Source organism: Crinia signifera, chromosome 2 (genome assembly GCF_055691185.1).
Source record: "Crinia signifera chromosome 2, ASM5569118v1, whole genome shotgun sequence".
NCBI classification, from domain to species: Eukaryota; Metazoa; Chordata; class Amphibia; order Anura; family Myobatrachidae; genus Crinia; species Crinia signifera.
The window spans coordinates 332,690,443-332,704,185 of record NC_139218.1 but is presented as its reverse complement, the minus strand read 5'-3'; the positions used below and the strand labels follow the sequence as shown (position 1 = coordinate 332,704,185).

The 13,743-nt window shown below is 45.3% G+C and overlaps 1 protein-coding gene across 5 annotated transcripts in view; it reads left to right on the top strand.

Annotated features, from left to right (window-relative positions):
• The first annotated feature begins 1,974 nt into the window (after positions 1–1,974).
• Positions 1,975–13,743, top strand: part of SLC11A2 (solute carrier family 11 member 2) — a 64,593-nt gene continuing 52,824 nt past the window's right edge. For 3 of the 5 annotated variants that reach the window (XM_083169446.1, XM_083169449.1, XM_083169450.1), the window contains exons 1-2: positions 2,003–2,141; positions 12,665–12,745. In XM_083169446.1, coding sequence (XP_083025572.1) covers positions 12,715–12,745 — 31 coding nt within the window. In that variant the 5' untranslated portion in view covers positions 2,003–2,141; positions 12,665–12,714. The other 2 variants (XM_083169448.1, XM_083169447.1) reach the window with 2 other exon arrangements.

Below are 13,743 nucleotides of genomic sequence, written 5' to 3'. Positions count from 1 at the left end.
GTTTAGAAGTAGGATGTTGAATTTAAGTGCATATTTCCAGCCATGCAGCGTCAGGCATGGCTCACTTTGATGTGATGCTTGAAGCAAATGTGAAACGATTACTGTTACTACAGGGCGAGGGATTCCCCAAAACAGGGCTTTACTGCATTCTCTGTCCCAGCATCTGAATGCATTCATGTAATATGTATAATTATTGCATTGCAAGTTTAATCAATAATTTCATAACTGCGACTACTACTGTGTGATATTTGTGAATAAGGGACAATATGTTGTGGTATAATATGAATGAGGGGAACTTCATGTGGTGTAATGTGAGTAAGATTGTGCTACTGTGTGGTGCAATTTGAACTGTGGGTACTGTTGTATGGCCCCACCCATTATTTGTGAGGCACCCCTCCTAGGGGTGCCAAAATCTTTAACCACAAAAATTAAGCACAGTCCAGCCCTGGCCACAGCACCCATCACTATCCTCAGCCACAGCACCATAACAATCCTCAGCCCCCAGACACATGCAGTGCTGCCAGAAATCATGGGGCCTGGGACTAACCAAATAAACTGGGAATCCCTTGTGGGTGGTGGTGGGGGTGACATAGGGGGAAAGGAGGAGACCAGGACTGAGCCAGGGAGAACTAACTGGAATTCAGGTAGCAAAATACTGTCCTGCCATCTATTAAGTAGTCTTTGTGGAGAGTCTTTGTGGGAGGTACAGTCGCTCTCAGCAGCATAGGCCATGGCTGGGTGTGGGGAGCGGTGTGGAGAAAACAGAGACACTTGCTTTGTCCCGGAGAGAGGCGGGGGCTAGTGGGGTGAATGGAGTGGAGGAGATCAAGACATCGGCACTGCAGCATTGTTGTTTAGCCAGCCCTAACCTTGGGTAGGAATCTTACCAGCAGCCATGTGACGCTTTTTCAAGTTTTGGGCTCCTTGAGCTCCAGAGCCACCCTCCCCATGCCCATGCCCACTAGTACTTCTACAAACACATACCCTCCAGGCCATAACTTCTATTATCTCAGCAGTGTCTCCCTGTAGGGGGCATTTGGGAGGTCCCTTGTCCCTCCCGCTCTGCCTAGCAGAGAAGTGGTGAATAGATGCTGTGCACAGGGTATAATCATGGTATACCTACAGCTTATAGAATGTTGCCCATGCTCCTATAGTGATAGCAAATGGAGCATGGCTCATGAACACAGCATCACTGCACAGCCACGCCACTTCCATCATTCTGAAAGTTGGGAGGAATGCTTAACCCTTGTACCCCACCAGGCGGACTGGTTGAGTCATATAGATGTTATCTGCCATCAAATTCTATGTTTCTATATATTTAACCAACCATCTTCTCTCTAGCCACATAACTCCCATTCAATAATCATTTTCAAGATTAACTTACTGAGTTTCAAAGCCCTACATGACCAAGGCCCAACATACCTGAAGCAGCTTCTGATTCCATACTGTCCTAGCCGAGTACTATGATCTGTAGATGAAGGACTTTTAGCAGTACCTAGAATTTCCTGTAATTCATCTGGGGGTCGAGCTTTTAGCCATGAGGCACCCAACTCTATGGCACATTTTGAGAGACTCACACTCTAGAATCCTTCGAAATTAGACTCAAGACTTTCCTGTTTACTCAAGCATTTCCGTAATTCCCTTAAGTATTGTTTATGAAAAACATTCATTCTGTTAGGTGCCTTGAGTCCTATTGGAGAAAGAGCACTATATAAACACAATGATTATGATTATTTTACTATATTCACAGAAGGAAATGTCAAAAATGTAAATTAAAGTGGTCAATCTCTTACAAAAAAATTACTATTTTTAAAATATTGTACACTGAGTTTAATTACTATAATTATATTTTCCTTCGCATCATAGCTATGTTTTGGGTATAAGCCTTTTTCAAGTTTCTGCAGACTGCTAGGATTTTCTTGTGGTAGTAAATGGGGGAGAGGAGTGACTGGCATTTAGCACCAGCACTGGCCAGCAGAGGTCGCCCCCTCCAGGTAACGATTTCTCGCCATCTAGTCTTCCGGGGCACGTCACCAATGGGGGGCAGCGCTTAATATCGTAGTGACATTGGCGGAGTTTGCCATGGAAACCACGAGGTGGGTGACTGTAACATCCCGGTGCGGGCAGCGGTAGCGGACAGGGTAAGCCACGGACTGCCGTGCTGGGGTCACTTCCCGTATATGTGTGTATGCGCTGTGTAGTGTGCTGTATGGTGCGTACTGGGGATCACGTGATGTTAGTAGTGTTCTGTGTATGAGGCCCATAGAGAGACCTCTAGCCAGCAGCAGCAGCGGCGGCGGCCGGCGGCTCTGAGCTGGTAGATCATGCAGCCCCCTGGTTGCCAGTAACATGGTCACAATAATGTTTGGCTGCCAGTAAGCTGCCCTTGCTTGTAAGCATGGCCTGTCTGTGCCTGCTGCCGGCATTATCTAGGTTTGTTAAATGCATTGTGTAACCAGGAATATTACCCCTAGCACTTACACCTTGTTATTTTTTTATTTATTTTTTCCCTGCCCAGCGATTTTTGCTGATGTGACCAGCTTTCCATAGTAGGACGCTATGGAAAGCTGTTCAGTCTGCAGGTGAAACCAGCTGACGACGGCGGCTGCCGTGATGCCCAGCGTGTATGGACAGTGATGACCGCTGTCATCGCTGCGGAGAAAGCCTCTCAGTGCATACACACTGAACGGCTTTTCCCCTGCCCAGCGACGACGGAGGGGGGGAGGACGGCGTTGAATAGCGCAGCGCTATGCAAAGCTGTCCTGAAAGCCGCTCATCTGCTGGTTTAACCAGCAGATGAGTGGCTTTACCGGCGATGTTGCGGGAGCGCGCAGCAGTTCAAAGTCGCCCAGTGTGTATTCGCCTTAAAACAGCTCAAACAACAAAACTGAGCTGCTTTCATCTCAAAGTAGCCCAGTGTGTATGGGCCATAAACAGCACCGTGTGTCCCCTTAGAACGCTAACTGCGTGTCCCCACAGAGTGCTAACTGGAGGTACTGCTTGTCCCCCAGAGCTCTAACAGGCGGTGCTGCATGTTCCCTAGAGCGCTAACAGGCAGCAATGTGTGAATTGTTATTCGCTAATTATTGTGATATATATATATATATATCAGAGATGCATATTTATTAGCATGTCCAGCATTGTCACATTGGTTGTATTGTCTTCAGGTGCCCATACACATTACAGTTATTGTATACATCGCACCTCGGTTTTGCAAGATGTGCTGTGATGCGATATTGTATACAATAATTGTAACTTGTATGGGCACCTTTTAGGTAGTAGTAGGTATATCATCTAGTCCGGGAACACCTGGACTTCGGATGCCAATCTTAATTATCGGATTATCCGGTGTAATCCTGGACAGGTGGTAACCCTCAGCTGTTGTTGAACTACATATCCCAGCATGCCCTGCAACAGATTTAGCATGGCCAAATAGCAAAACTGTAGCAGGGCATACTAGGATGTGTAGCTCAACAACAGCTGAAGAGCCAAGGTTCCCCATCCCTAGGTAATAGTGTGTCAGAGAGCGTTCACCCATATATAATCCTTATAGCCTGATGTTATACAAGATACAATGGTGACCAGTGTTCCCTCTAAGCTGTGCGCACATGCGCGCGCACACAACTCGCCGAGCATGCGCACAGACATTACAACAGAGCGCACAAAGCAGCAGTGGTCAACTTTTTGCAGTTGTGGACTAAATTAATCTGTGTTTCACCCATTAACTACATCATGTGCTGTGTTTTGAATGTTTAATATTATTTTGAAGAAAAATTAACACAAATGCTGAATGTAATTTTCCAGTTATATATAGAAGTGACGCACAGAAATAAAAATTTCCTTCCAAAGTTGCACAGCCAAAATCTTTTGCCACACAGTCTTCATAAAATTAGAGGGAACATTGATGGTGACCCAGTTTTTCCACTTCAGATATTTGTTCCACACTGAAAGTTATTTTCATTCTTGATTGTGCAGCTTATTTAACTGCTGTTCAGTCACTGTATGTACATGGGGCATAATCCAGACATGATCGCAATGCCCATTTTTTTCTCATATAGACAAAACCATGCTGCACGGTTGGGGTAGATGTAACATGTGCAGAGAGTAAGATTTGGGTTGTGATCAAGTCTGAATTACAGTATACCCCGTACACATGGGGTGTCGGGAGCAGTGTGCTGAGCGATCTAGTATCACTCAACACACTGCCCTCAGCACACAGCGCTGTGTGCTGAGCGATCTCATTAGAGAAAACATGGACGATGACTATATATATCAAGCATGCTTGAAATATCTAGCCTGGCGATAGTGACGCACGGGACTGTGCACACGGAGCGACCTGTACTTTGTTTCTAATGCAGCCCACACACGCGCCGATGCCGGCGGTGCGATGCTGTACGATGGGGTGCGCGCTCCCGCGGCACCTCATCGTACAGTACAAAAAGTATGTGCTGCACATACTTTTTGTACCTGCTTTTTCTAGCACAGCATCGCATCGCATGCACATCGTATGCACAAGGCATACGATGCGATGCTGTGTGTGCTAGTTAAGCCCACAACGCACGCTGGAATCGGTGCGTGTGTGGGCTGCATTAGTGATCTAGCCACATCATTTAGAAATGGGCCTGTAATCACTCCATGTAGGAGTAGGCCTATCGCCAGATGTACTAATATATAAGCAATCAGCTGTACAGCTGTACTAGCCACTAGCCACTTTATCACTTCACCGAGCTTAATAAATCATCAGCGAGGGGACTGGGCGCACGTGGGAGGTTTGCCCACTTTTTCGGGGGGCAGGGGGGGGTAGTCAAGTACGCTGCAAGATGGCATTCCTTGTGACCTTGGCTTAGTACACGGAACTGAATGGCAGAAGCTGCTGCATGTCCTCTAGGCCTAGGGGATAAATCCTTGTGTATTAAAGGAAATCATTCACAAGATTAAATAAATTATTTGTGTAAAATTTAAATATTTAATGTATTTTCCGCTAAAAATATGCATTGTTTGGTGCCATTTGTGTGTTTAATGTACATGTATTTTGGTTATGTTTTAAGGTGGCCATACACGCAGATTTATCACTTCTGTCTGTGATGTACTCCTGCATGGCTGGTGTGATTATTTATAAACCATGTCCGTACTGGCTTGTCTGAGTAGTCACGAGGTTACTGACAGTCCTTTGTCCTTGTACATTTAAGGGGAGATCTTCATTGGCTGGTACATTATTATTCTGGTATTATATTAGGGTACATATATTTAATGTTACAGCAAGCATACGGTGGAAAAACAATTTGCCGTGCTACAGTATTTCAATGGTAGGGAGCATCATATTGTGGGCATTGAAGAACAGCAGAAGCATGACTTTACATGCCGAAGGAATCGGATGTTTCCATACGCTGGACTGTTATTTTCTAACAAAACGTATGAAGATCTTCCACTTTCTGTGACCAAACACAAAAGACGATGGCGTCCAACCACAGGTTCAGACACATCGATGTAGGACCAGCATAGTGTTTCCATGTCTACCTACTGTATGGGACAGAAAAACAATGACCGTCTCAACACTTTGCAATCCGCTCTCACATCTATATATTTAATTTGGCTGATACAATATGAATAAGAATGGAAACAACAAGAAAACAATGCATTTGTTTATTTCTATTGGTATACAAAGTATACTGTACATGAAACCACACAACTATAGAATGGGGGAAGTAGTGAGATCCATAGGATAAAACAGTAGGTGGCAATCAAGGAGGCCAATACACTGACCAAAATTCATCATTTATCCTTTTATAATTTATTTTATTTACTAACCGTTTCTTATATAGCGCATACATATTCCGCAGCGCTTTACAGAGAATATTTGAACATTCACATCAGTCCCTGCCCCAGTGGAGCTTACAATCTATATTCCCTACCACATGTACACGCACACACAGACATTCTAGGGTTAATTTTGTTTGGAGCCAGTTAACCTACCAGTATATTTTTGGATTGTTGGAGGAAACTGGAGTACCCGGAGGAAACCCAGGCAAGCACGGGGAGAATATACAAACTCTGCACAGTTAGAGCCATGGAGGGCATTGAACCCATGACCTCAGCGCTGTGAGGCAGTAATGCTAACCATTACACCGTCCGTACTGCCCTTTTAAACTCTCTCTCCTTAGTGTGCTGGTCTTACCTTATTGTATGGCTTCTTACCGCTGTGAGCTGTGTGTGGGATCCAATCAGATCCCTCCCAGCATGCCTTGCACCCAGAGACATTTGTTGTATAGCTAGGTGGTGCTATTATATGTATTGACCAGTCCCCAATGTTACTGTTTGCTCTTTGTGAGCTTGGCCCTGATCTCCAGTAGTGGGGTGTCTGCTCCTGTTCAGTACCTGCTCTGCCTATGTGCAGAATGTCTCCTGGATCCTTACACGCAGTGGGCCCCATGCTACAGCCTCACTGACAGGCTGCTGCCATTTGGGGGCAGGAGTTGGGCTGACCTGGTCAGCATCCCCAAAAGGAAGGTGTGGTCCTCATTTTCTGTGAGCGGTGAGGCCAGGGTCTGCATCTTCGGATGCAGATTTACTGGACTTTACCGGACCTGGCTACTGAGGTTCTCGGCGAGATGCTTGAGGGTTAAAAGCCGGATCTGGCAACTGCAAACTCCGATGCTTAAACTCCTGCATTGGAGGCCATACTCTGACAGTCTGCACCGGCCAGTGGTTACATCTAAAAATGCGCCATGTAATGTTTGAGCATCTACAGATGTTCAAAGTTCGAGGGCCTTGTATCAGATGTGTGACCGCCAGATGATGCAGACACGGATGTTGCTTTGTCAGACCCCATATGCCTAATTATTAAAGGGATCATGTCCCAACCTGCCAGTACAGGAAACAAATTTGATTACTTACATAATTTATTGCAAGATTGCACTTAAATGCCAGCTGGATTTGGCTCATGCACGTGGTGTAAGAACTGGTGACATTTCTCAATGGAATGTTCTGTCTGTTACACCACAAGATCACGATACAGTCCCGGTAAGGCATTTATAGCATGTAGCACATAGATAAAGAGATCTACTGTACAAGCACTATGTGTGTCTGCATACGATAGCATGTCTATAGGTGGGACATGCCCTGGCTATAAAACAAAATGATATGGCTGAAGCCTGCTGAAAGTCAATGTAACTATAGATTTGCTTTTAAAGGCCCATACACACTGGGCGACTTTGAGCTAAAAGTCGCTCAAAACAGCAGGTTTGAGCTGCTTTCAGCTCAAAACCGCCCAGTGTGTATGCCCCGATGATGAGCGGTAAGCGCTGCTGCGCGCTACTGCAACATCGCTAGGAAAGCCGCTCATCTGATGGTTATTCCAGCAAATGAGCGGCTTTCAGGACGGCTTTGCATAGCGCTTCGCTATGCAACGCCATCCCCCCCCCCCCCCCACTCCGTCGGCGCTGGGCAGGGGGAAAGCCACTCAGTGTGTATGCACTGAGCGGCTTTCCCCGCAGCGATGACATCGGTCATCGCTGTCCATACACGCTGGGCATAGTCGCCCAGTGTGTATGGACCTTTACTGTTTATTACCTTTTTATAGCTGTAGTTTTGAATATATAGCCTAATTTGTTCTCAACATAAGAAAGACATAATATGGAATAGTACAGGACGGTACAGCCTGTTTGTGTTTGTCCTTTGTGATCAGGCTACCTACTGGCAGATCATGGTCATGGACTTTAGGATATTGGGCTATACCAGTGGTCGCCAACCCCGTCGTTTGTGAGGTACTGGTAGCTCGCCACATTGAGCCAGGTAGCTCGACCCCTGGTCACTGTTCCTCCGATCGCTCACCCATACTGCTCCGCCCACCCTGCACCTCCGCTCATACTGCTCCTCTACCTGCCCACCTGTACAGCTCATCCACCTGCCAGCCTGTAACGCTTGTATGACGGCCGCCCTCCCATATTGTGTAGGGGGCTTTGCGGTGTGTGGCATATTGTGTCAGGGGCATTGCTGTGTGGTATAATGTGTAATAAGTATTATGGTGTGTGTGGCATATGTCCAGCAGGGAATGGAAGCAGCACACAGAGACAGGATAAGCCATAGGAGAGTAATGGGGCATACACATGGGGCGATGTAAGCCCTATTTCGAAAGGACCCCATACACTAGTCCTGGGGTAGCCAACCCTAGTCCTCGAGAGCTACCAACAGTGCATGTTTTGCAGGTCTCCTCACAGAATCACAAGTGAGCTAATTAGCTCCATCTGTGGATCTTTTAAAATGTGTCAGTGATTAATGAGTGCAGCTGTGCAGCAGCTAGGTTGTCTGGAAAATGTGAACTGTTGGTAGCTCTCGAGGGCTAGGGTTGGCTACCACTGCACTAGTCCGACTTGACCATAGTTTTTATATAGTGCTTACTGTACATATTTCATAGCGGTTTACAGAGAATATTTTACTTTAAATATTACCAACCACACAGCTATGGGTCCATTTAATTAGAAACCAAGTAACCTATTATCATAGAGGAAACCGGGTCACTTTAAAAGTAGGGGAAACATACAGACCCCACAAAGATGGGGCCTTGGCTAGAACTGGACTCCATACCCCAGATATCTGTACACATCGGTTGACCATGGTTATCTACCCAGCACATGTTTGAAACCGACCTGATTGATTGTGATCACATGCTCATTTCAGTGCCACACACCTGACCATATTGTGGCAATTTGCAGATACCTGATCTTGTGTGACCAAGAAAACTATAGATTCAATTATATGTTAATAACTGTAAAGATAAGCGTTTCAATAGAACCCCTTTCAAACCTAAGTGAAAACCCAGGGTATTTTGCCATGGCTTATGTATAAAAGGTAGCACTTGCAACCCATGTCAGTGTCTACAATTGTGGGTGAAAGGTATGACCTGGGTCATTCCTAAAAGAAATTCATTGGCGGGGTCAGTAGTGTTTGAAGATTCATCATCTCTAAATATCCACTGCGAGCCAGAACACCCGGGTTCAGTCTGAAGTTGTCAATCTGAGAATAGCCTGGGTCATCACCCATATGTGAGTGGGTATGTGCAGAAAACCCCGGCTTCCACCTGTGCTCAAGGTCCCAGCTCCGAGCCGGGGTATAATAGATGGGGATCTATAGGATTATTTTTCTTTCCAGTTATTGAGTACTAAAATGTTAATGACTAAATTTAATCCATTGAATAAACTCGTATAACATTCCTATTATTGTCAATGGCCCAACTTAGCAGGGCAGTTGTATGGTATTTCAGGAAGTTTTCCCCAGTTTTATTGTGGTCTTATCGGTTCTTCCATGTAACATGAAACAGTCTGACCTACTTTAAAGACTCCATTCTTTTGGTGACAAAGTGCGTAATGGGTATTAAGTATCGCCATCTATATTAAACAAGGTAATAAAGATGCGAGCTGCTGATATACTTGCCATACTGTCTGAATTTTTCTCATTTTAATACAATCGAGATCATATTCTTTTTAGAGCTCTACAGCGTCTTGTGTGAGAGGAATGCAAACGTGGTCACACGGTCTCAGACAGATGCTCATTGTTGTACGCCTGGGTTCCTGAGCACTTTGCATGTGACACTTTTGTAGTACTTTCAGGGGTAGATTTATTAAGCTCAGTGAAGTGATAAACGGTCTGGTTTTTATCACTGGCCAATCAGCTCCTACCTGTGAAGTTACAGGCTTGGCTTGAAAAATGACAGGTAGGAGCTGATTGGCCGGTGATAAAAACCAGACACTTTGGGGGAAATTTACTAAGATGTGAAATACACTTCACAGGTCATGTTGCTATGGGCAACCAATCAGAAGCTGCTTCTTATTTATTTTTCACCCTCTAGTCTAGGAGATAGTAGACAGGATCTGATTGGTTGCCCATAGCAACATGACCTGTGAAGTGTATTTCACATCTTTATCACTTCACAGAGCTTAATAAATCTACCCCAGACTGCATTATAAATAATAGGTAAATTCTGTGCCAGCGGTCCGATGCCTGCCTGCCTGCCTGCTCGCCAGATTATTCTACTTGCATTGCCTTCACTCTAGAATACTATATGAGCACTCGTCTGAGGAAGCAGACAGGTAACATTACTGTATATGTACAGCATGCTGTACGCTGCGTGGTGATTGGTGGATGTCAGAAAAACAATTTAATCTGCTATTTAGGGATTAACGTTCCCCAGGGTGAAGAGGAATTTTGTAATCCCCAGTCTGCTGTACATTTTACAAATTCACTGTTGCTATGAACAAAAGCCTTTAAAGAAAAAAAAAATGGCAACATTAAGCAAGGCTGAATTCATTTAATAGAAAAAAAGGTACTTGTTTCCTAGCACGGCCACAATCGCGGCCATCGGGTGTAATTTTTAGTGGCCTGCGACGCGACCGACGCGATGCCCACGATTTTTCCATTGAAATGCATTGAAAACAGTGAAAATCGCGTCGGTCGGGTCGTATGCGGCCAAAAATGCTTAAATGGTCCACACGCGATGGGCGTGATTTCCCCATAGGGAACAATGTTAAATGGCTAACTTTACCCCCGATGACGCGATTTCCCATAGGAAACAATGTTAAATGGGTCAATTTACCCAAATCATCATAGGGAACAATGGTAAATGGGCCAGAAACCCCAAAAAACACCCCTGAACATTGACATGTTCCCCCAAAAGTATTTCACGCGATCAACGTGAACCCGAAGCGTGGCGAGCGCAGCGGTACGCGTCCTCCGACCTTTTCATACCCCCACTATCCACGTCGGCGTGGAGTTGAGCGGATACCTTCACAGGTAAACGCGTCCCTTCGCGGGCTTCACAGGTATCCGCGTCCCCTCGCGGGGCTCGCTGCGCTCGCCACGCTTCGGGCTCGGTGGGTCGCTGCGCTCGCCACACTATTCTATTCTCAGCTCCACGCCGACGTGGATAGTGGGGGTATGAAAAGGTCGGAGGACGCGTACCGCCGCCCCTCGCGGGCTCGCTGCGCTCGCCACGCTTCGGGTTCACGTTGATCGCGGGGTGGCGTAAACTACTTTTGGGGGGACATTTCAATGTTATGGGGTGTTTTTGGGCCATTTACCATTGTTCCTATGATAATTTGGTTAAATTGAGCCATTTCACATTGTTTCCTATGGGAAATCGTGGTCATCGCGGGTAAATTGAGGCATTTAACATTGGTCTCTATGGGGAAATCGCGGCCATCGCGTCTGGCCCATCGCCCCCGATTTTTTTTAGTGCATGCGATGGCCGCGATGCCCCCGATTTTTTTTTTTTAGTGCATGCGATGGCCGCGATGCCCCCGATTTTACACCCGATGACCACGATCATGATCGTTGTGGCCGTGCTAGGAAACAAGTACCGAAAAAAACCCCACACATGGTAACCACCTTAATACTTACCATACATTTCCTGGGAAACAAAGCTCCATTAAACTACAACTACTCCAAGATGGGGTTTATTCAACATGAAAAGTACCCCAGAACTGTTCATCTTCCTACAGAATAACATGGGGATATTGACACCGTAGCATCAATACTAATGTTGAAGGTTAATTACAGGACTGAGTGTGAACAGCAGAGGCAGATACTGGGATCATTCATCTGATTCCTGTCTGATCATCACAGTGTGAGCAGCTTCTATAAACCTACTGGTCTCACTGTAACGTGTCTCATTATTCTTTTACACGATTTACACATTTTCTCGTCTCTTAAAAAGCCTCCTCATACACTTCACTGTGATCCTATAACAAGTCATTCAGAACCATGCATGGATATTTTTATAGTGCTCCTGGACTTCCCTAAATACTCGTATAATAGATCAGGCTGTGCGGATATACTGTGGGTATATGGGGTAGTGCTGGGAAATACTATCTGCACAAAGTTGTTCATTGTCACAGCTCAGTATAATAAAGCCCCATACACACTAGCCGACCCACAGCCCTCCATGGCCGATTTAGTTAACCATATTGGCCACAGGCGACCGCTATTGTGCATACACACTGAACGATATCTGCTGCCGATATTGTTCAGTGACGTCCCCGGGATCCACTGAACATGTGGGTCATTGGGCTGTATGGTTAAATTGACCTGCATGTTCAGTAGACATCAATATTGTTAACAATATTGAGTGTACACGCTAGACGGTATCGTGAATGATATCACTCAAAAGCCCCTATCTGAGCGACATTGTTCACAATATCCTCTAGTGTGTATGGGGCTTAAGCTGTAAGCAGGGCTCTTGTTACTGTTATGTTTCTGTGGGGTAGGGTATACGGTCGACCTAATGCTTGTGTCAACCTTCCAACCCTGACAGGCCATTTTATTTGTCGACCCATTTCAATCTCCCATGGTTGACCTAATATGTGTCCACCCAAAGACCCATACCATTAGGGTAGATGTATGAAGCAGTGATAAGGGAGAAGTGAGCCAGAGGAGAACTGGCCCATGGCAACCAATCGGCACGTAAAAACATCTATAATTTGCATAATAATTATACAAAGCAGCTGATTGGTTGCCATGGGCCACTTCTCCTCCCTTATCGCTTCTTCATACACTTATTAGTCTGTGCAGAGTTGTCCGAGATGCTCATTTATCAAGGACTAATGTTCTATAAAGAATTATTTGTCACAATACGTGGGGCTGTTTTGCTACAAGTTTTTCTTTTCTATTTTAGTTAATGTGGCCTCTTCCAAAGAAAGTGGGAAAGCTGTAACATCCGGCACCATGTCGGACCAGGATTACCAACATTTAGATGGTAAGCTCTATCACCAACCCCTGCAAGTCGCTGACTACAACATGCCTCCTGCAGCCCTGATATGGCTGGTTACACACTGTTCCAGGGTCAACTTTCTGTAATCATTACATATGCCTGAGATATTAAAGTAATAAAGCGAGAGAAATGTAATTCCTTGATCCTCAAAAAACGATACAAAGATCAAACATGACAGAGTTACTGGCAGGTTGCAGTGGGTCACATGTTGTGGTGCCCAGTAGGTGGGTGTCATATTGCTAGGGATTCCGATCCAGCCGAAGTTCTGTAGGGCTGATAAATATTATATGGTAGTGAGTATTGTTATCAGTGTAGAACAGGACATACAGTAGTACAGCTATGAGGATGGGTGTCATACATTGACAATGCATATCTATCCTGAAACAGGCAAAACCAGCTGCTCAAATTGTTTGCATGCTATTGATAATCGTGTTCTGCATATTGTAAGCGGATTACCCTGCACAACAAGTCAGGCTGCATTAGCCAGCTACTGTAGGTGGGGGATACAAACTCCTCACCCACCCCGTTCTCTTTCTTTATATTGGCTAATGCCACAGTAATATTGCACAACTTCAAGGCAGGTCAGATGTTTCCTAAAATCTTTATTTTTATGTAAAGTCATCTGTACTACGACCAATTGAAAATACTATTACTACTCGTGTCAGTTTCCCATATACAGTAGGCCTGGCATAACCTTGCTTCGCCCACAGTGTAAGTGAATAGCATGGCTGCCTTACCTGATATGCTTGTGGATGGGGTGAAAAATACATCAACCTGACCAACTCCTGCATCCTCCCATTTTGTGTCATATCAATTCATAGTCCACCTGGTTAATTTTACTTTGTCCACCCAAGATGGCTGCCTCGTCTGGTACCTTTTTTTTGTGCTTTCTATGTTATATTTTATGATGTACCTGATGGCTGGGAGCTTGTTTGCTTTCTTGCCATTCTTGACCGGTTTGTGGTTAAGGTTAATTTGAAGGT